Raw genomic sequence first — 22,805 nt, 5'->3', positions numbered from 1 at the left:
ATTCTTGCAGAGGCTCATAATTCTTTTCCCTTACTGAGTGTTCTTATCTCTCACTTTCTTTTCTTTCATGATTGTAGGTACAGGTGATTGAGGTTGCTGCAAGGCCGGGTCAGGTTAGCGAAGATAAATCCAAGCTGGGGCAAGTTATCTATAGTTCTTGTTACATGTATATGATATTGTTGACTTTTGGCCCTATTCAGATAGTTGTACAGTTGTATCTAAGGGCATGTACATGATTACTCCATGATCTCAAATGTTTTTAAATGAGATATATACATCTTTTGTTCGCTTTCAAATTTTCATTTTTTTAGAATAATTTTGAAGCGCTTTTAGCAACGAGTTAATTTTAAAATGTGTTTTAAAATAAAAGCTCTAGATATTAATTCGTAACATTTTTCCTTTGGAAGGTAGCAATTCTTGGTAGGAATGTTACAAATATATCATAGATAAATGCCATAACAAATTTATTGAGACAATTTTGAAACACCTTATTCATTAAATCCATAAAGATTGCTTGTGTATTCGTTAAATCAAAAGACATTACCACAAATTTATAGTGCCCATATCTTGTTCGAAAGGTTGTCTTCGGAGTAACTGATAATGTTATTAATTGTCGTTATGTTAATTTCTAATTCCCTATGTTATGTGAAAATTTAATTCAATCTAATGGAATTATTTATCTTTTGCACTTAGGAAGATTTGAATATTTTTAGAGTGAAGTTTGGGCCAAGAGGACTAAAATTGGAGCAGACTTACTAGTTAACAAAATCTGTGATGCTGACTAGGCATGGGCACGTGAAATGACAAGAACAGAATTCAAAATTTAAATCTGGATGTCCAGATCAGCTAAGATATTTCACAAAAGTCAAGATTTGCTTCCTAAACAAGAGGTGATTATTAGTTGGAAAAGGGGATTATTTTAGATAGATAAGGAAATATATTTTTCAGGGAAGGACATATATCAAAATATATATCTTTTCCTTTCTTTTTGAGGAAGATACATATCACATTTACTTGGCTAGATTAAGGGATTATTATTGCTTTTTATTTTCGGATTTCAGTAAGGGGACAAGATATATATAAATACACTTTTATTTTGCTAGAAGAATCATTGTAATTAGCAAAAACATTTTTCTGGATTTGTGGTTGGCTTAGGATGGTTTACAGTGGCTAAACTCTTTTCTCTTGGTTGAAGGGATTGAAACCATGGAACTATAAGAATTGTAAGATTAAGTTTTGTTTTTTAATGCATCTTTTAATTATTCAAGAATTGATTATTTTCCTGGATTATTTATTTTGATTGTTTTAGTTGATTGCTAAGGCACGCAATTAGTTTATTGATTAATATGATCTAATGTTAGTTTAGATGTTGAATCCATAATTGTTCAATCCATATAATCGAAGTGGCAACTGAGATTTATTGTTTGCTGTGTCAATAACTGTAATTCCTAGGGAAAATATTCAACTAGATTAAATGCAACGTCGTACGCTTGTGTTGTCTTGTTTTGTTGGTCTTTCTAATTCGCAATGCTATTGCTTAATTAAATTTGAGATCGTATTCGAGTTGTTAATCAATAAGGGTTAACTAGAATACATGTTTTTGGTTAACTAATCATTAAGAAAGACAGGTAATTAATACCACAATCAATATTTGAACAATTAATTTAATATTTTTGGTTGTCAATGATCAATCGTAGTTCCAATGGTGGATGTGACCGTAGACCAAGTTTCGCATTTAATTCAAAACCTCATCTTATTTTCTTGTTTTGATTTATTTGCGACGACGTACTAATTGAAACTCTTCAAGGGAACGATCCCTACTTTCCTTTACTACATTTTTGTTGCAAGAATTTAGGATTTTAATTTGGGTGTAAATGACAACGCTTACCAAATTTTGAAGTCGTTGTAGGGGAGTTTGTACTTTGTATGTTCGTTACACGATCTTTGAAATAAGTTGATTTACAATTTGATCTATAGATTGAAAAGACTATAAAAGGGTTAAAAAAAGAAGCAAAAAAGAGACTACAAGTATACATATTTGCTCACAAAATAGAAGAACACATGGTTGAAAATTAGACTCTAAGAGTGTTTTCTGCTCCAAATTTGAATCAACAACCACACTGCATTAATTTTCCTAATTTAGATGCTAATACTAGATTTGAATTAAAATCTGGACTGATCCATCTTTTATCTATTTTTTAGCCATAATTCGAAAAAGTCTTCCTGAAAAATGTAAAGACCCAGGTATGTTTTACATCCTTTGCACAATAGGTGGTACTAGAATTGAAAAAGCCATATTAGATTTAGGAGCATCTATTAATGTAATGCTATATTCCATTCATTCTACTCTTAATCTTGAACCTTTAGAAAAAAACTAGTGTAGTTATTCAGTTGGTCGATAGATTAAATGTATATCCTAAAGGGTTGATTTAAGATGTTCTTGTTCAGGTTGATAAGTTAATTTTTTCAGCAGATTTTTATGTTCTTGACATGGAAAATAATGACCACCTTTTTTGAAAATAGCCAAAACTAAAATTGATGTTCATAAAGGCACACTGACCATGAAGTTTGATGGTGAAGCTATATAGTTTAATATTTATGATATGATGAAATATCCTGATCTTGATTTTCCTGTTTATTCAATTGATTTAATTGATTCTCTAGTGCAGGATATTTTTAAACTTGATAGTGAAGATAAGTTAGAAGTGGTTAACCATGAGAAGCTTTTAAAAGAAAGTGATAAATTTAAATTAAATTCTGATGTGCAGGATGCAGTGGCAGGAATGAATGAGTTTAGGGAGTTGAAAAATACAAGTAATGTATCTTATATTGAGATGTTAGTGCCTAATAAAAAACTGGTACCTTTTGTTTTGTAGGCACCAAAGTTGGAGCTAGAACCTTACCTAGATCACCTTAAATATGTGTACCTTAGAAATAAAGGGACCTTACCAGTGATCATTTCCAAGGTGCAGATTCTTAAAAAGCACAAAACAGCCATAGGATAGACCATAGCTGACATTAAAGGAATTAGCCTCTCTACCTATATACATCAAATTCTTCTTGAAGAGGGAGCTAGACCAATTCGACAACCACAAAGAAGGCTGAACCCACCAATGATTAAAGTAGTAAAGAAGGAAATTTTAAAGTTGCTTCAAGCTAGAGTAATTTATCCAATTTCAGACAGTGAATGGGTCAGCCCTGTTCAAGTTGTAACAAAGAAAACTGGCATCACAATGGTAAAACATCAAAATAATGAGTTGATACCCACCTGAGTTAAAAATGGGTGGCAGGTTTGTATCGATTATAAGAAATTAAATGTTGTAACCCATAAAGATCATTTTTTGCTATCGTTTATTGATCAAATGATGGAAAGGCTAATTGGTCGAGCTTACTACTATTTTCTAGATGGCCTTTTAGGTTATTTTTAGATTGTAATAACTCTAAAAGATCAGGAAAAAATGACTTTCACATATCTATTTGGAACCTTTGCATATCGCTAAATGTCATTTGGAGCTTGTAATGTGCCAGCTACCTTTCAAAGGTGTATGGTTACTATATTTTTAGATTATGTTGAGCATATTATAGAAATTTTTATGGATGATTTTACTATTCATAAGGATTCATTTGATAGTTGTTTGCACAATCTCGCACTTATTTTGTAAAGATGCATTGAAACTAACCTTGTTTTAAATTTTGAAAAATGTCATGTTATGGTTGAGCAAGGTATAGTTTTAGGGCATATAGTTTTAGCTAGAGGTATAAAGGTAGATAAGGCTAAAACTGATATTATTCAATCTCTGCCTTACCTTGCTAGTATGCTGGAAGTTCGTTCTTTCCTTGGCCATACAGGTTTTTATCGACGCCTTATTAAGGACTTCTCTCATATTGCATTGCCATTGTGCAAGTTGCTGTAAAAAGATGTGGTTTTCAAGTTTGATGAAGGGTGAAAAGATGCATTTGACAAGTTGAAGTAGCTGCTGACTTCTACACCGATAATCCAAACACCTGATTGGAGTCTCCCATTTGAAATAATGTGCGACACGAGTGATTATGTTGTAGGAGCCGTTTTGGGCCAGCGAGTTGGAAGGGCACCACATGTTATACATTATGCCTCAATGACCTTAAATGATGCACAAAAAAATTATTCGACCACTGAAAAAGAACTTTTGGTTGTTGCTTTTGCATTAGAAAATTTTCGTTTTTATTTATTGGGTACTAAAGTTGTTATTTATTCTAATCATGCAGTCCTTAGGCATTTGATAACAAAGAAAGAGGCAAAAATAAGGCTTATAAGCTGGATTCTTTTGCTGAGTGAATTTGACCTAGAAATCAAGGGTAAAACTAGACAAGAGAATGGTGTTGCTAATTATTTAAGCCACCTGGTTCACATGAAAACACAGCAGAATCTGTAGAAGCAATTTCTTGATAAGTAGTTATTTTCAGTGAGCTGCAATCTGCCATGGTACACAAACATTGTGAATTATTTAGTTACTAACTTGTTGCTAGCTGGGTTTTTTAAGGCTTAAAAAGACAAACTGAAAAATGTTGTTAATTATCGTTATTTTGATTTCTAATTCCCTTATTTTATGTGAAAATTTAATTCAATCTAATGGAATTATTTATCTTTTGCATTTAGGAAGCTTTGAAAATTTTTAAAGTGAAGTTTTGGCCAAAAAGACTAAAATTGGAGTAGGCTTACCAGTTAACAAAATCAGTGATGCTGACTAGGCGTGGGCACGTGAAATGACGAGAGCAGAATTCAAAATTTAAATCTAGACATCCAGATCAACTGAGATATTCCACAAAAGTCAAGATTTGCTTCTTAAAAAATGGGTGATTATTAGCTAAAAAAGGAGATTATTTTAGATAGATAAGGAAATATATTTTTAGGGAAAGGACATATATCAAAATATATATCTTATCTTTTCTTATTGGGGAAGATATATATCACATTTACTTGGCTGGATTAAAGGATTATTATTGCTTTTTATTTTCGGATTTCAGTGGGGGGACAAGATATATATAAATACACTTTTATTTTGCGGGAAGAATCATTGTAATTACCAGAAACATTTTTCTGGATTTTTGGTTGGCTTAGGATGGTTTATAGTGGCTAAACTTTTTCTCTTGGTTGAAGGGATCTGAAACCATGGAACTACAAGAATTGTGAGATTAAGTTTTGTTTTTTAATGCATCTTTTAATTATTCAAGAATTGATTATTTTTTTGGATTATTTATTATGATTGTATTAGTTGATTGCTAAGGCGCGCGATTAGTTTATTGATTAATACGATCTAATGCTAGTTTAGATGTTGAATCTGTAATTGTTCAATCCATCTAATTGAAGTGGCAACTAGGATTTATTGTTTGCTGCACCAAAAACTGTAATTCCTAGGGTAAATATTCAACTAGATTAAATGCAATGTCATACACTTGTGTTGTCTTGTTTCGTTGGCCTTTCTAATTCGTAATGGTATTGCTTAATTAAATTTGAGATCGTATCCGAGTTGTTAATCAATAAGGGTTAACTAGAATACATGTTTTTGGTTAACTAATCATAAGGAAAGACAGGTAATTAATACCACAACGAATATTTGAATAATTAATTTGATATTTTTGGTTGTCAATGTTCAATTATAGTTCCAATAGTGGATGTGACCGTAGACCAAGGTTTGTTTAATTGATTATTTGTTTTAGATTATTTTGCTGAATTTTTATTTATAGTTTTTAATTATAATTCGTATTCAACTCAAAACCCCTATTTATTTCCTTGTTTTGATTGATTTGTGATGACGTACTAATTGGAACTCTTCGAGGGAATGATCCCTATTTTCCTTTACTACATTTTTGTTGTAGAAATTTATGATTTTAATTTAGGTGTCGACGACAGCACTTAATAATAATATTCTCGGCTACCTTGACTTGATAATGCTCTAACCTCAAATCAATCTTTGAAATTACTGAAGCACCTTTTAGCTAATAAAATAAAGCATTAATTCGTAGCAGTGGATACTTGTTCTTGATGATGACCTTGTTCAACTCCCTATAATCAATACACATACTCATCAACCTATCAAAGAATTGGTACGCCTTACGACGAATGACTCGACTGTATAAATCCATTATCTAATAGTTCCTGCAACTATTTCTTCAACTCCTGAAACTCAACTAGTGTTATCTTATATGGGGCCTTAGAAATAGGTGTTGCCCTTGGAGCCAACTCTATACTAAACTCTACCTCTATTTTTGGTGCTAATCCAAGCAACTCATCTAGGAACACATAAAAAAACTCATACACTATCAAGGTGGATTGCAAACTAAATATGGTCTTCTCTGGCTTGTTTACCATATGAGCTAGGTACGTTGAGCACCCTTTCGTTAACATTTTCCTGGCTTTTAGGTAATACTCAAATTTCACCAAATTAGAATTCTTCACCATTTTCCAACTAGAACTGAACTTTTTTCTTTTACAGTTTATCTTAACTCCACAGTGGCTCAAGAAATCCATGCCTAATATTATATTGAAGTCCGACATGTTAAATACTATCAAGTCCACCATCATCTCTTGACCTCTCAAGAATATTGTCTCAACTGATTATATCTGTTACTTTGAATTTTACCTTCATCTGACATCTTTACACTAATGTCAGACATTGTGGTAAGTTTTAACCCTTACCTTTCCATAATCGCTCGAGCGATAAAGCACCAAAATCTATCAATGTGTATAAAGGCTAAGAGTGAAAAATTAGCTTACTAGTCACAATAGATGAGTTAGCCTTAGCCTAAGTTTAGGTCACTACATAAACCCTAGCTTTTCCTCTTCCTCTGGTTATCTATTCTATTAGGGCCAGTGCTATTGTAGTACACTTCCAAAGCGAAGTGTTTTAGTTTTCTACATCTGAAACAAATCCTTTGAGTAGTTACACACTCACTGGTGTCTCTACGACCACATCTCCAATATACAGGGATCTCCTCTTGCCTAGGTTACTCTTTATACCTGGGCTTCTTACTCTTCTAACTTTTTTGTAACCTCAAAACTGGAAACCCTTTTTACCCCACTATCTCTACTGCTCTTAATGTCATACCTATCATGACTATTTCCCATAAAGGCTACCCTTAAGGTCGTATAGGTCATGACTCTAAGTTGGTGGAACGGATCTATACCTTTATCCTCTCTCCCTAGCCATTCTTAATTTCATGGCCTTTGATCACTGTATTTTACTTACTACCTTAGTATAAGATCTTGTAAGGTTATCTCTTGTCAGTACATCCTAAGCGATGTCAACTCTAAGCTCGTTGATAAATATCTTTATCTTCCCCTTATTAATACTGGCCACACCTAAGGTGTATCAGGCTAAAAAGTTTAACTTGTTAAAGAACTCCTTGACTGTCATATCTTCTTGTCTCAACCTGAGGTACTCATCTACCTTGACATATTGTACATCAACTCCTAGATAATCCCTCTTAAAGGCCTTTTTGAAGTTGGTCCATGTCATAGTATCAGTTTGTTGGGCTTCATTAGACCTTGGCATCAACCCTTGTCAGACAATTGGCATATCAGATCTTTTCTTAATTCGACATCTCAAACAACTCCATGAAATCCTCTACAGCTTCTAACCAATCATCTACTGATACAACATCTTTGTCTATCCTATGAAACTTCGAGGGCTGGTGCCTACTTGCTAGGTTATAAATATGGTGAATCCAACCCCTATTACCTCCTATCTTTACAAGCCCTCACCCACTAACTCTTGTCAAGGCAATATATCATATGCAAGAGATGCTACTTAGCCAATAGTGGTGCTGACATAAGATAACTCACACTCTAAAAGGTGTCATGATTATCTTAGAGGACTTTTTGTACGATCCTCATTATCTACTCATCATCCACGTGGGATATTGTAGTTGCACTTGGCATAAGTCTTTAAGTTATATCTTAGCTATTTTCTAGAATTGAATCTCATCAATCTCATCATTACTTATCAACCTTTTGGATCTCCTCATATTGTAATCAAGCACACAACCTCAACTGTATATAATACTATTTAATTATAGGTCATAACTATACTAAAAATAGATAGCAGACAAGAGATATTGGCATTGCATAAGGGGCTTTGGATGATTATGCATGTATGAATCACTTGTAGGGTTCCCAAAATCATGTTCTAATACCATAAATGTACACCCTTCTTTGGGTACTTTCTTTTATTCAGAATATGCACCCTAAGAGATATGGCCTATCAGATTTCTATCGTATGCATAGTTATTAAATGAATTACATTGAAATCAGACCCACAATCCAAAAAATGTACTAAATATGTATTATAATGATTCAAACACTATCTGGATAACATATGTGAAACCATACAAATCAATGTAAAACAACTATTTGTTAAACCCAAGTGCATCAATACATGTAAAAGAATTCATAAGAATATGATAAACAATTCATAAATAAAGACATCTAAGCTGTCTGCCCTCATGCATGATAAAAAGTCATATAACTAGTCTCCCTACTATCATCTCGCTGCTCTGGAACCCTACTTGTAAAATCACATTGTAAACATGTAAGTGAATTTACACTCAGTAAGTAGCAAAAGTAATATATGAAGTAATGTTACTTTCATCCTATGAAAATCCACAAATGTATTCCCAACATCCCAGATGTCTATTCAGATTATCTTATCACTTAATGCCCTTACTCATATAACAAGTTGTCATCCCGAATGACTAACTCTTATGATATACAATAATATCCCAAACGTCATGTGAAAGCTTATAACATCCCAAATGTCATTCTTCCATTTTTGCATAAGCATCCCAAATGCTACGATGCATATTGTCGGCACAGAATCACATAGATTTATTAGCCCTATTGCTTTCATGACCATTTTACACATAGTTTGGTAGCTTGTAGCATTAATGTACATTGTATCCAAGTTTTTTATCTAAACATGATCTAGTTAGGTACGTGTCATTTTCCACATAGTCCAGCACACCTTTATTGATTTCCATCACCACTAATGCTCATTAAGGTCTTATCATTGGCTTTCTTTCATCAAAATCCCTTATAGGGGTAAATTTGTTATTTTTGTACCCCATGTATTCATAGCAAAACTTCATACATTATTTATCAATTTCAAGTGTTTACATTTCCAAATTTTCCTAAATCTACATGGGTGTGTATCCTTTAAACACAAGCATGTATTACCCAATCTACACGACTTTCGCCCTAAGCCAACGAGAGTGTATCCTTGGTACAAGGCACCCAACCATGTGTCCCACATCACACAGGCGTGTGTCCATTCCTAATTCTACACTCCTATATATTCACTCTACATGGTTGAATTTCCCTAAAGATATGGGCATGTGCCACTAGAATTTCAAAATTTCCAAAATTTCAAATCTAATTTTTTGCTATTTTTTAGGCCCCAACGAACAATTAAAAACACTTCTAAGAAAATATATTTCATAGCTAACACTTTGCCACATATCCCTATTCCACCTTACACCCATAAATTGGCACAATACATACCTCATATTCATATCCCATCTTACACTACCTTTCACAAGCACATTTCATCACATACAAACATAGGCAAAATTCCAACCTTTTATCAACCCCAGCAAACCATTATAAGAATTTAAACAACCCATACAAAAGAGAATAAACACTTAACCAAGATCTAGCAATTCTAAATTATAAATTGAACAGTAACCATGAGAACTCAATTAATCTAAACATCAATTTTCGACACATACATATAATTATCCTAGGCAATCAAACATCATGCACACATTTAATTCGAAAGTTTCGAAAGCAATTTAATACAAAGAAATCACATCAAACCGTACTACTTACCTTGATAAAAATGATGATAATTGTCTTCCCATGGTCTGAACGATTCCCAAAAGTTTTTTTCCTAGCAAGACTTGACCTTAGTACTCTTCAATCATTTCTTCTCTCTTGTTCGGCTAAAAGGATTTTAGACAAAAAAGAGTGTTGCATATTTTGTGACAGTTTTTATTTTCAAATTAAACAAACATATACGGACGTGTATATTAATCACACGGGCATGTACACTAGTCATGAAACATTAAAACCACGTTGCATGATTCTCGCAAAACATACTCTTATCCCATAATACAAAATTTGTGACTAGACATGGTTGTGTACCCTGCTTACATAAGCATGTATTCTGGCCAAATTTGACCAAATTATATGATATGAAAAAGACCATTTTGTCATTTTTGCCACATCATACAAGAGCATGTAGCCTCTCATACACGTTAGTGTATGCCACAAATCACATAATAGCTCCTCAAGTACAATCTCATATGAGAAAAAATACTAAAAAGATCAAAATAACCTCAAGCATACTTATGGATGTTACAAGACCTATAAATCTTAGCTGGTAGCAAAAAGTTATACTCAAAAGCAAGGGTTGAATTATAAGGAAACTTATTCGCCCATAGTTATGATTAAATCCATCCACATAATGCTAACCATTGTTGCATACCATGATTATGAAATTTGACAAATGAATGTCAAAACAACATTCCTCAGTGAATTCATTGAGGAAAACATATATATGAAACAACTGATAGGTTCTGTATCCGCTGCGAAAAGACATAAGGCATGCAAGTTGTATCGATCAATTTATGGATAAGCAAGTTTCAATGAGTTGAAACATCCAATTTAATGAAACAATCAAATCATTTAGTTTCATAAAGAATCCGGATAAACCCTTTGTTTACAAATGGGTTAAGGATCATGCAATTTCATTCATCATATCATATGTAAATGGCATACTTTTGATAGATAATGATATTGGCATAATGAATAAGGTTAAGATCCGGTTATCTAAAACCTTCTTAATGAAAGATTTGGGAGATGCTACATACGTTCTTGGAGTTTGTATCTATAAAGATCGAATGAAAAGGATAATTGGATTATCCCAAAAATTTTATATAGAAAAATTGTTGAAAAGGTTTAAAATGGAAAACTTACAAAAAAAAAACTTCATCTTTCTAAAGATGTGTCTTATGTTTTCATCTTTCTAAAGATATAGGTCTAAAAACCAATGAAAAACAACAATAGATATGTAATGTGTCTTATGTTTTAGTTTCAAGTAGACTTATATACATAATGCTATGTACAAGACTTGATATAACATACGACGTAAGTGTTACAAGCATATATTAGGCTAATCTAGGGGAAAAACATTGGTTAACTGTAAAATCAATCCTTAAGTGCTTAAGAAGAACTAAGGATCTAATTCTGAGTTATGGATGTTTAGAGTTAAACATTTTTTGATTTCCAGTTGAGCATTGATGATAGAAAGTCTACATCAAGGTTCATTTTTATTTGTAATAAGGTTGCGATTAGTTGAAAAAGTTCCAAACAATCTATCACAACTGATTCCATTATAGAGACTAAATATATTGCTGCTTCAAAAGCAACAAAAAAGGTTATATTGGTGCACAAGTTTGTATCTGAACTTGGTGTGGTTTCAAACATGGCTTATTCAATTACCCTGTTTTATGAAAATACTAGTGCTATTGCATATGCAAAGGAACCAAAGGCGTATTCAAAGTTTAAACATTTAGTGAATATATCACATTTTGAGAGAATTCATTGCAACTTAAGAGATACTAATATAAAAGATACCATTAAAAGAAAATTTTGCTAACCGACTGACTAAGATGATGACATTGAAGCAGTTATACCATCATCTTAAAAAATGAGTATGAGATACAACAACGAATGACTCTAGTTTAAGTAGGAGTCACTACAACAAATGTTCAATTTAAAGACAAAAAATTTTGTCCCAAAAAATCAAAATTTTGTCTAAAAAAGTCTTTTGGGACAAAAGATCAAATCGTCAAAAAATGTGCATTAGCAATTGATAATGCCTACAAAGAATAAGATTGTCTTTAATGACTAGTCATTGTGGACGAAATTGTGTTTTGTCATAAAGGGATACACATTTTAGGACAAAATATTTTGTCTATAAATAAAATAGATTTCATCCCAAATAACTCTATTTCATCACAAAAAGATCATATTTAGAGATAAAAATTTTCGTCCTTAATTGTGTAATGAATTAAAAACAATTTTTTTGTCCTTGAATATATAATGAATTAGAGACAAAATTTTCATCCTTGATTATACATTGAATTAGGGATAATTTTTTCGTCCTTAAATGTGTAATAATTAAGGACAAAATTTTTTGTCCTTAATTATATATGAATTAGAGACAAAATCTTTTGTCTTTAATTGCGTAACAAATTGAGGACAATTTTTTTTTGGTCCTTGATTGTATAATAAATTAGGGACAAATTTTTATGGTCCTTGATTAAGTAGTGAATTGAAGGCAATTTTTTATGTCCTTAATTGTGTTGTGAATCGAAAATAAAAAATTCCTTGAATTTAGATGAAAATGTTCAAAGGGTTCCCAATGGATTATATTAAACTAAAATGTTCCATTCTATCAACAAAGGGATTGTGCTATATTTAAAGTTCAAAAGGTCAATTACAGGGCAAATGTTTCTTGAATTTAGAGGTCTAATCATATTCATGCCACAAAAATTCAACTTATGAATATCGTATCGCACATGTACATATAATGCACCTTAGACTAAAAATATAATAAATTCATGATAACTGTAAGCCTAGACCTTTTTTTGAACATATAACATTTTCATTATCATCCAAAATCTGGAAGCATTATACCAAGCAAATAAATAATCAAATCCATATGAAATCAATGCATCAAATTAATCAAAATTTATCAAGCATTTTCTAGGAGCCCTTCCTCCTATTCCAGGCTTAAGTATATATACACTTTCCATGTTCTTACAGTGAGTTGTATGGCCTATTTAGTCATGTATCCTCTTTCAATGAATACAAAAGTTTAGGAAACTAGAATATACTCTATATTAAGTAAAGATAACTTAGACAGTTAGAGATTTTTCATATTTCATACTAGCAGGAAGAACATAATAAATGATTTGTCACATAATATGCCAGTGAGATAATTAAAACTTGTATTCAGTGTATATCAAAAGAATGAAACCATAGAACCACATCCATTCTAATTTTAGCAAAACGCATTTCCAGTGAGTATCAAAAGAATGTGAACTCAAATTTCCAGATATTTTGTAATAGCATCAAGAATAATATATTGTTGTGCATTAGAATTTTAGTATCTAGAACATTTGATATAATGATATGGGTTGCATCAAATACAAATTACTTTTGATTTTTACCTTAAAGAAGTATGTGGATGATATCCAACAGCTAACAACATCTATAACATTTTTTCTTGTTGTTTTAAGCGAACTGTAAGTTCATCTACCTTCTCTTGATATTTGATATTTCTTTCCTCTGATTCTTTAAACCTATGTTTAGATTCTTTAAGAGCATCAACAAGTCTCTTAATTTGAAGATCTGGTCTTGTTTTCTTCTTAGGCTTTAGCCCATACCCAAGTCTTTTAATATAGCCCGACTGAGTTCTAAGCACTTCATCACAAATTTCATCTGTAGTTAATGGTTTTCCATTTGATGAACTTTTTTCCTTCAACTCTATCATTTCATTCTACATTTTAAGAAATTCAATGTAAACATCAAATTATATGAAATAACGTAAGCCACAATAACTAAAATCAAACATTGTTATTTACATTTAGTTGAATACTCATTTATTTCACTTACATATTTTACCTCAGCTTTAGAAGTTATCCAACCCTTTCCATCCTTGAAATGAGTGAATTTAAAAAAGCTAATTCGATCACATTCCTCCCCATTTAGTTCTTTCTCCTCCTTATTTCATGCACATCCAAATTGGTCACAATATGATTTCAAATTTGATTTATATATATGTTTATATTAAACTAATAAAGGTTATTCAAAGTACTTAGGCAGACCACTACAAAAGGCATATCAGAATGTAAAAATGATGCTTATATCCTATAAACTGACATCCAAATAAAAAAGAATGATAGAAAATGAAAACAGAAACAAAGATTAAGTAAACATATTACAACCACAAAAAGTCTCATAAAAGTACCAATTCAGCAGTAAGCAAAAATGCAGCTATTCAAGTGTTTCATACCTTAAATGCTTTAAGAATAAACACCAAAAGAGGTGAGCCTAAAAAAAAATAGTAACCATTCTCTAATACATACCAAAAGCAAGAGTAACAAATGAATGTATAATATTTTTTAACCATATAATGAGACATTGAAAAGACAAATTAAAAGTAATACAGGGACAGTCTTGCAAATATTGTTTCGCTTTTTGCATAAAACCAAAGCTTAGTTAAATTCAAGGAAAAAAAAACAAAATTCCTCTGTACATGATTAAGAATTAAAAAATCAGTCTATGAAAAATAAGATTGAGCAAAGAATTTCTTGAAACAAAACAATATCTCCGCAAAAATGAGAATTATGCATAATTTAAGCATCGAAACAGAACATTCAATCATATACATAAATATATATAAATGTGCATACAACAAATCTTAGAGAAGCTAAAGAGACGTAGATATTTGAACAGAGATCAAAAGAGTACCTTAAAGGGGGCTAATGAAAAAATACGAGAGATTGGAGAGGATTCTTTGAGAAGAAACACTAGGTAAAATAACTCAAAACTGAGTGATAGAAATAAAGAAAGCACTAAACGATGTCGTTCTAAACTTTTTTTTTAATTTTTTTTGGTTTCAATAGAGTGGAGGTTGTTATTATTTACTGATCTATTGTGACTAAATTGACAGAAATGATGTTGCTTACTTTTGTAAGAGAAAAAGCTCTTATTTTCCTACTTTTCTTCTGATTATCAATTTTTTTATTTCAGGGATTTGAGAATAAAAATAAATCCTACGTTTTTTGGGACGAAATTAAAATTTTGTCCCATAAAATTATCATTTTGGGAGAAAAATAAAATTGTCCCTAAAAATGACATTCTAGGACGAAATCAGAATTGACTATAAAAATAAATCCTATGTTTTTAGGGACTAAATTAAATTTTGTACCTAAAAGTAACATTCTAGGACGAAATTAAAATGGCCAAACAACTATTTCCCACCCAAAGTATGCACTTTTGTCAAGTTTCCCCCTATTAACTTTGGAAATACCATTTACCCACTGGGGCTAGTTAACATTAAAAATAAACTTAAATTTGATTTTAAGGGTAAAATCGTCATTTTGTCTGTATTATTAAAAATAAACTTAAATTTGATTTTATTTTCCCCCATAAACCCAAAAAACTAACAATTTCCCCCAACCCAAGTTTTAAAAAACTACATATTCCCCCCTAGGGTTTTCAATTTTCTGAGTTAGTTTTCAGCGCCGTTTCTTCCTCTCTGGTCACCTCCAGGCCACTCCTCTTCCTCTCTAGTGTGGCCTCCTTCTGGCTGTTGTCCTAGAAACTATCGTTGACGAAGATGACTTGTCTTCGTCGACGAGGTGTTTTCGTCGTCGACGAAGACCTCGTCTTCGTCTCAACGAAGATGACTCGACGATCGTGTCTAACATAATCGTTGGAAGGAGGTCATGCCGAAGAGTAAGAGGAGTCGCCTGGAGGTCATCGGAGAGAAAGAAACGGCGTCGGAAAACTAACTCTGAAAAATTGAAAACCCTAAGGGGGAAAACGCTATTTTTTAAAACTTAGGTTGGGAAAAATTGTTAGTTTTTAAAATTTTAGGGGGAAAAAAAAGATAAATTTTTCAAGGGTTAGGGTTCCGTTAAATTTAACAACTCATAGGTGGGTAAATGATATTTTCAAAGTTAATGGGGGGAAACTTGACAAAAGCGCATACTTTGGGTGGGAAATAGTCGTTTGGCAAATTAAAATTGTCCTTAAAAGTAAATCGTACATTTTTGGGGACAAAATTTTAATTTCATCCCCTAAAATTATCATTCTGGGATAAAAATAAAATTGTCTCTAAAAAACACATTTTAGGACGACTAAACGTAAATCCTACGTTTTTGGGAACCAAATTAAGATTTTTTCCCTAAAAGGAATATTCTAGGACGAAATTAAAACTGTCCCTAAAAATAAATCCTACGTTTTAGGACAAAATTAAAATTGTCCCTATATTTAATATTTGTTGTAGTAAGTTTTGTCAATATATGCTTGAGGAATCATTCTTATTGTTAGTTTCAAAACGTTTTGTCTTTTATATATATGTGTGCAATGATTTATCAATAAAAAGAAAGATTTCTTTTGTTCATATATGTAAACAACTTCCTTTATTTGCTTTTTATATAACACATGTATATGAATTGTCCAAATAATCCACTTAGCATATAAAACTGATATGTCAAATTGTTTCCTACAGATGTGATATAGGTTAGACAATAATATCACATAGTAGGCATACTGAATACCTCTATTGAATATCATGAGATAATATTAGTGTGGGTGACAATGATGGTCATGTCATTAGGGTATTAATATGGATTAATGATTGGTGAACAGTTTTTCAAATGTGACCAAATAATAATAAGTTGTATGGTTATTAAATCGTAGACAATGACTTATCGTATGATTGTACTAGCGTACAAAATAATCTTTTGACATGTGACATCATGGTCGAATCCGATATGGATACACATGATCCATATGGTGAATAAAAGGCCATACAGGTCATACATTATTTCTGTATAGAGATGGATGATGATCAAGATAGGATGTATTAAGTTAGAAATATCAGATTTAGAATATCCATTGATTTGATCCGAATCAAAGTTCTTAAACAAATGTCGATAAATATTAGAAACTAAAATCTTTGGCTAGATTATAATATAAGTCATATGAAGGGTGCTCGTGATGACATGTTCAAAATATATCAATTGACGATTTGTAGAGAATTGAAATTAGGGCTTTGACGAATCATGAGCTTGTAATCAATTAGGATTGGATAAAATAAGGATCTTACCTATATGGAACATATAATTGGAAAATTAGTTCAATGGAATATTTCTTCATCATAGTTTTAGGGCTACGACATATTGCTAAATGTTTACCATAGTTGTTGAGTTTTCAAATGTAGTTTTGGATCGTCCAAAAAAGTCTCACGACTACAACACAATGAACCTAAAGGGTCATTCCAGTAAACCAAGCCTTTAGAGAGAGAGGATTAATTATCTGGAGTTAGCTAGCACCTTTTAAATGATAATAAAAGGTAAAATCATATAAAGTGTTATATGGGTGCAAAAGCAACATTTTAGAAGTTAAGATATTAGTGAGGTGAAATTAGGGTGGCTAATGGATATGATTGATATACATGCATGGTCATAGTTTAAATAGAGAATTTCAAGGGACCAAATAACAAATACATAATTTTTAATTAGGCATCAGTATAAAAATGGACTTTTAGTTCATTTTATATATACTTAGTTCATTTAAACTAAAACTTTCTCTCACAAAAACACAAAGCTCTCCCTTCTCTCTATACCTCATAACCTTGGTGGCTTTTTGCTTGGTTGGTACAACTTTTTAGAGGTCTTGTATTTGGAAGGCTTGTCTCTACCATCTTTATCAAAGAAAGAAGTTAGGAGTAGGTAAAATCCTAAAACTCTCATGCTTGCTTCTTTGTTGCATTAATTCTTGCTTGATTTTTACATGCATGTGATTTTTGAATCACTTTCTTATTCCCATTCTTTCATAGAATATATAAACCATTAAACAATTCAGTTGTTCCATAGAAAATATTGTTTAAGTTTATGGTTAAAGTATCACTAGCAACTGAAAATAAATATCCCTTTTTGTCCAATATAGACACAAAAATAAAAGGAACATAATAATAGATTTACAATTCAAAAACAAGCCTAGTGAGCAATCTAAGATAATAAACCCCTACAACTAATGTAGCAACTTGTGCTTCATTTCTAACACATAGGTCGACCTCTTATTTGGCAAGCAATCTGCTCTGTCGTAGTCCTTACATATTAGAACAAATATAAGAACCATATCTTGTGTTTACAACTCAAGATGAATAAGGAGAATAATATATCTCAGTGACAAACATACCTAAAGTAAACAAATAATCTTTCAATTGTCTTTTTCTTTTGTTCTCTAGGAAGACCTTGTAATGTCTCCTCTAGTGACTAGTTTTGTCATAAAAGAAACAGACAATCTTTCCTTTTCCACACCACCTATAGGTTAAGTAACAGTATCAGATTGCTTCTTAGCCTTGGTCTTGGCTTTATATGTCTTGGCTTCAGTTGTCCTAAGCATATACATTAACTTCTTAAAGAACTTCTCATTTTCATTTAGGTTAAAATTCGTGATGAAATTAGCATATGACTTAAGGAGAGACTTTAACATTACGTCAATGGCAAGTTTATTGTCCATGATGAAACTCAAGCTTGCCAACCAATCAATGTAAGTAATCATCTTAACTACATGAGGTCCAACTTGGCCTCTGTTAAAGAGTTTATAATCAAACAACACACTTGACACTAGAGATGTCAATGGACCGGGCCAGGCCCGAGGCCCAAATAGTAATAGGTCTTCTGGTCGGCCTGGCCCATTAAAATATAAAGGCCCAAGGCCCAACCCATATAATAACGGGCCTTAATTGGGCCTCCATTTGATCATAAATAATAAAATTATGATATATAATAGGATCCTCAGGAAGGAAAGCAGCCGTTGTCATTGAATTTATTTGATATTAGATCTATTTGTAATATTTTGTAATGATAAAATTAAAATAAAATGAGATTAAAAATATAATAAAATAATTGAGATTGAGAGTTTGAGATATTGAGAGATTGAAAGTTTGAGAAATTTATAATTGTAATTGAAAGTGAAAATAAAAAATTTAATAGGTTTTTATAGGGAAAAAATAAATTAATTAAAAAATTTTTTTAAAAAAATTAAGCAGATGTTGGGAGAAGTAGAATCTGCTTCTCTTCTGCCTTCTGCGAGGTGCTTCTGCCTCAAGACAGCAGAAGCAAGGAAAAATTTTTTTTTATTTTTTATAAACAGTATCGGGCCAGGCCAGGCCAGCCCATGGGTATAATATAAAGGCCTTAGGCCCATGGGCCTAGCCTAGTACTCTATAGTGTCGGGTCGGGCTTTTTCGTGCCCAAGCTTTTTTTCATGCTTTGGAGGCCCGGCCCAATTGACGTGTCTGCTTGACACCTTATATTGTTCACCTTCCGCATAGGTGCTATATAACTCTCAAAGGTGTGTAAGTATGGATGGCATATCCATTTCCTCATGTTGTTTCAGAAGCTCAGGTAACATGGAAAGCCAACATAAGACATTAAACCACCACAAAGTCATCCAGATACTTATTGAAGGTATCTTTATGCTTTTAAGTGGCATTGGGACTAGGCTCACAGGGAGACAACTCCTCAAAGATATATAGCCTTTTCTCTTGACATAATATAATCTAAATATTTTTGTACTAATCAGTGAAATTGCTTCCAATGAGTGTATTTTCTTTTTCAAGAATTTGATCAATAAGTTAAGCTTGAAATGATGATTTGTTATCTACAATTACAGATAAAAGGAATTAGTAATTTCATTTTAATTTTTTAATATTTATTTTAATTATAGATTTAATTAATTAAAATGTTTCCACTATTTTTCTCAAGCCAATAACCCTCACTATTATATTTGGGAAATTTCGGTAAACTTTTTAGTGGACCAAGATCCCATCGCACTAATTTTTTTCTTTGTTTTGGTGAACAAGTTTAAATTAATCTGATAGATAAGTTTCAAATAAATCATCGAAAGCTCACAATCTCGAGCCAGGTTTTACTCCAACAAATCATGTGACCTCAATAGTGACTCTCGATAACAGTAGGATAGATGTTACATATCACCTTGCATTGACAAATGCATTCCTTACTCATGCCTCTAATATATTTTACCTTCACTTTAGCAAACAAGCAATGTACACTAGTTAAGTTGATTTTAATATGATCAACTCCTAATTTTCCACCTAGTTGAAGTATATCCTTTACTTTGGCAAACAATGTTCCAACAATTAAGGTCTTAATTAGGGTGTCATATTAGAAAACACCAATTTAATCTTAGACTTAAATTCAATTTAAGGGTTTTAATTAAACAATCTTATCATTTTTTAATCTGCATGTTAGGTGATAAACTTACACGTACAATGTCAATCTAATATGTTAGTATATAATCATAACTAATATCAAGTCCCTTGAGCCAAGAGAGGTTTGACTGGTTAACCTAGGTCAATTTTCATCTTTGGGTCTTCGCACTTGTCCTTCATCTTTAATCTTTAATAATTACAAGTTGTTTCTTAGTTACAGTTTAAACCTAATCTAAAACACTAAATTAATTATTTCAGGAATAAATGTGTCCTTATATAATGTCTAGATGCTTGGAATGATCGACTCCTTAGCATGAAACAGTGGTTCCATTTTTCATAATGAAGCACGATTGGCAAGGACTATGCATAAGGAAAAGTCAAATGGGCTTTTTTATGCTATTAGGCAAGCCCAATCTATTTACGATTTCACCTTAATCCCTAAACACCAAATTATCACTAAGTAATCCTCGCCTTTGAGTTTAAATCAACTCCTATATGTAGATCAGGCTATGAACTAATCTCATTGTGGCCACAATTCAAGTGGTCATGGAAGCCTTTCAGTATTCTCATGTAAGATATTTTCTCTCATACTTAAGAGTGATGAATCCTTTAGTGATCCACTATAGCCTTCATAAATTTCACGATATGACCAATCACTACCTTTATAGCTACCAAAGTTATGACAGTACGTTGGATAGTATCAAACTATACTAATCCTTACAAAAGACGATTTGATAACTTTAAGTCAAAGGATCGGATGTACCTATAGTTTTCATAGAATTTATTTCACAAACACTAGAGTAAGCATTCATATGGATATCCTCTGGTCTCATCAGTTTGGTGAACACATCCACAATGTGCACCCATGTGTTATACCAAACTATCTACAAACAAATTCATCACATAAGAACTGTCGTCACCTTTCAGTGAAGTCACTCAACATTATGATAATTCTATCATCATTATTGGTGCCAATGGTCAAAGTAATGTTAGGATTATAGACGTTTCTAAAAAAGCCATTTAATATATGCATGGGGTTCTCACGATCAGTCGTTTGATTCTCTCATCATAATTCTACTATCTTAAAAACATATTATTAGTATATTTATATAAATAATATGAATTGAATAATAATAAATCCTTTATTAATAATTAATATAAAATTACAATTATAAATATCAATTATGATTGGCTCTAGGACACCTACTATAACATAATCACATTAGTCCACTAGGGCACTCCCTTAGTCAAGATTCAAAAATTTTTGTTGAATTAAATTTCTTGTAAGGAATTGAATTTTTATTAAATTTAATTAACCTCGCATAATAGAAATTTTGGTCAATTAAATTCAACAAGTAGGAAACCATTTTAATTTACATCTCTATATAAGACTCCATTCATATTTCTTGCCTTTAGCTCCAAATACTTCACATAATAGAAATTTTGATATACTTAGCTAGTTAAATCCAAACTGTCATGCTTTCTTAAACTGACATTTTTATCATATCCACACATAATAGAATCTTAATCAAGATGAAAATATCCATCCAAGAATAAGATAAACCTAATTCTATGACATAAATATCATATCCACATAATAGAAATTTTTGGATATTAAAATTTATGTTATAGAATTTAGTCATCCCATGATAAAAGACAATGATTTAATAATTTTATTTAGAGAGGTTTTATGTTTAACTTAAAATTAATTAAGTTTAATTTAAATTTCTCATACATACATCACATATATGCAAAAATTAAAATACGGTGCGATGATATGTGGTTTTCGAAAATACATCCTAAAGGCAAACTATTCACCTAGGCTTACATCTTTGATTAGATCACCATCCGAATGTGTTCGAGTCCTTATTCAGTCGATCTAATCACATTCAAAACTTAGACACATTAGGTCTAATAAAGTAAAAGAAATAGAAAGTCAATTATTGCAGTCTATTTAATAAAAGAATATTACAATCCAATTATTTTAACTTTGAAAAAACACAAATTACACCCATGATCATCCCCAATTCCATCCATCCATCAACTAAATTAATACCTATTTTATGAACACATTCATAACAAAATAAATATTAAAAACCTAACTGATCAAATCAATCACAAGCATAATTAAAATCACACTGATTCAAGGATTTAAGAATATTCATAATATTTAGTTTAGACAACAATTCCCTAATTTTAGTCTATGATTGAAAAATGGTACATGCAACATTTTACTTCCCTAATTTAGTTGACAAATATGTATAATTTATCATTTAATCAACATTAAGCAAAATTATGCATTAACTTTCATAGCAAACATGCATCTCACACCATTCATCATATCACATTAAGTCCATTCTATTATACATTTATTTTCCATCCAAATGTAATTACATTAATCTCACATATTGTATACTTCACCCTAAATCACTTTAATCAAATTAAAGCTTACACATTTTGCAAGTTTAACCCAAATTCCAAAAACTAGAATTTTTTATCTCATCATCTCAAATATATATATATATATATATATATATATTTCAACAAATCTCCATATATTTGCCATTTTCCAAACATATATCATGCATGGATGTCCTTAATTCACATGTCTACATAAAAACATTATCAAAATTGCAATGTATATCAATATATACACAATAGTAGGACATGTGAAGAGATACCAATGTTGAAAATTTAATTTACAAGCAAAATAACTACATGCATGTC

At 31.5% G+C, this 22,805-nt stretch overlaps 1 protein-coding gene and 1 long non-coding RNA gene across 2 annotated transcripts in view; both read right to left on the bottom strand.

Moving 5' to 3' along the window:
- The window catches only part of LOC123222455, a 37,724-nt gene extending 27,742 nt beyond the window's left edge, over positions 1-9,982 (bottom strand). The window contains exon 1 of the mRNA XM_044645234.1: positions 9,863-9,982. Coding sequence (XP_044501169.1) covers positions 9,863-9,894 — 32 coding nt within the window. The 5' untranslated portion in view covers positions 9,895-9,982. The remainder of the gene's footprint in view (positions 1-9,862) is intronic.
- Positions 9,983-13,160: 3,178 nt separating this feature from the next.
- LOC123222373 lies at positions 13,161-14,613 on the bottom strand. Its single transcript, XR_006503619.1, has 3 exons — positions 14,576-14,613; positions 13,718-13,825; positions 13,161-13,601 (listed from the first exon to the last, which is right to left on the bottom strand). It is a non-coding gene; the product is annotated as an uncharacterized LOC123222373 (long non-coding RNA).
- Between the last annotated feature and the right edge of the window lie 8,192 nt (positions 14,614-22,805).

This window comes from Mangifera indica, chromosome 8, assembly GCF_011075055.1.
Source record: "Mangifera indica cultivar Alphonso chromosome 8, CATAS_Mindica_2.1, whole genome shotgun sequence".
In the NCBI taxonomy this organism is placed as follows: domain Eukaryota; kingdom Viridiplantae; phylum Streptophyta; class Magnoliopsida; order Sapindales; family Anacardiaceae; genus Mangifera; species Mangifera indica.
This window is presented reverse-complemented; position numbering and strand designations above follow the sequence as displayed.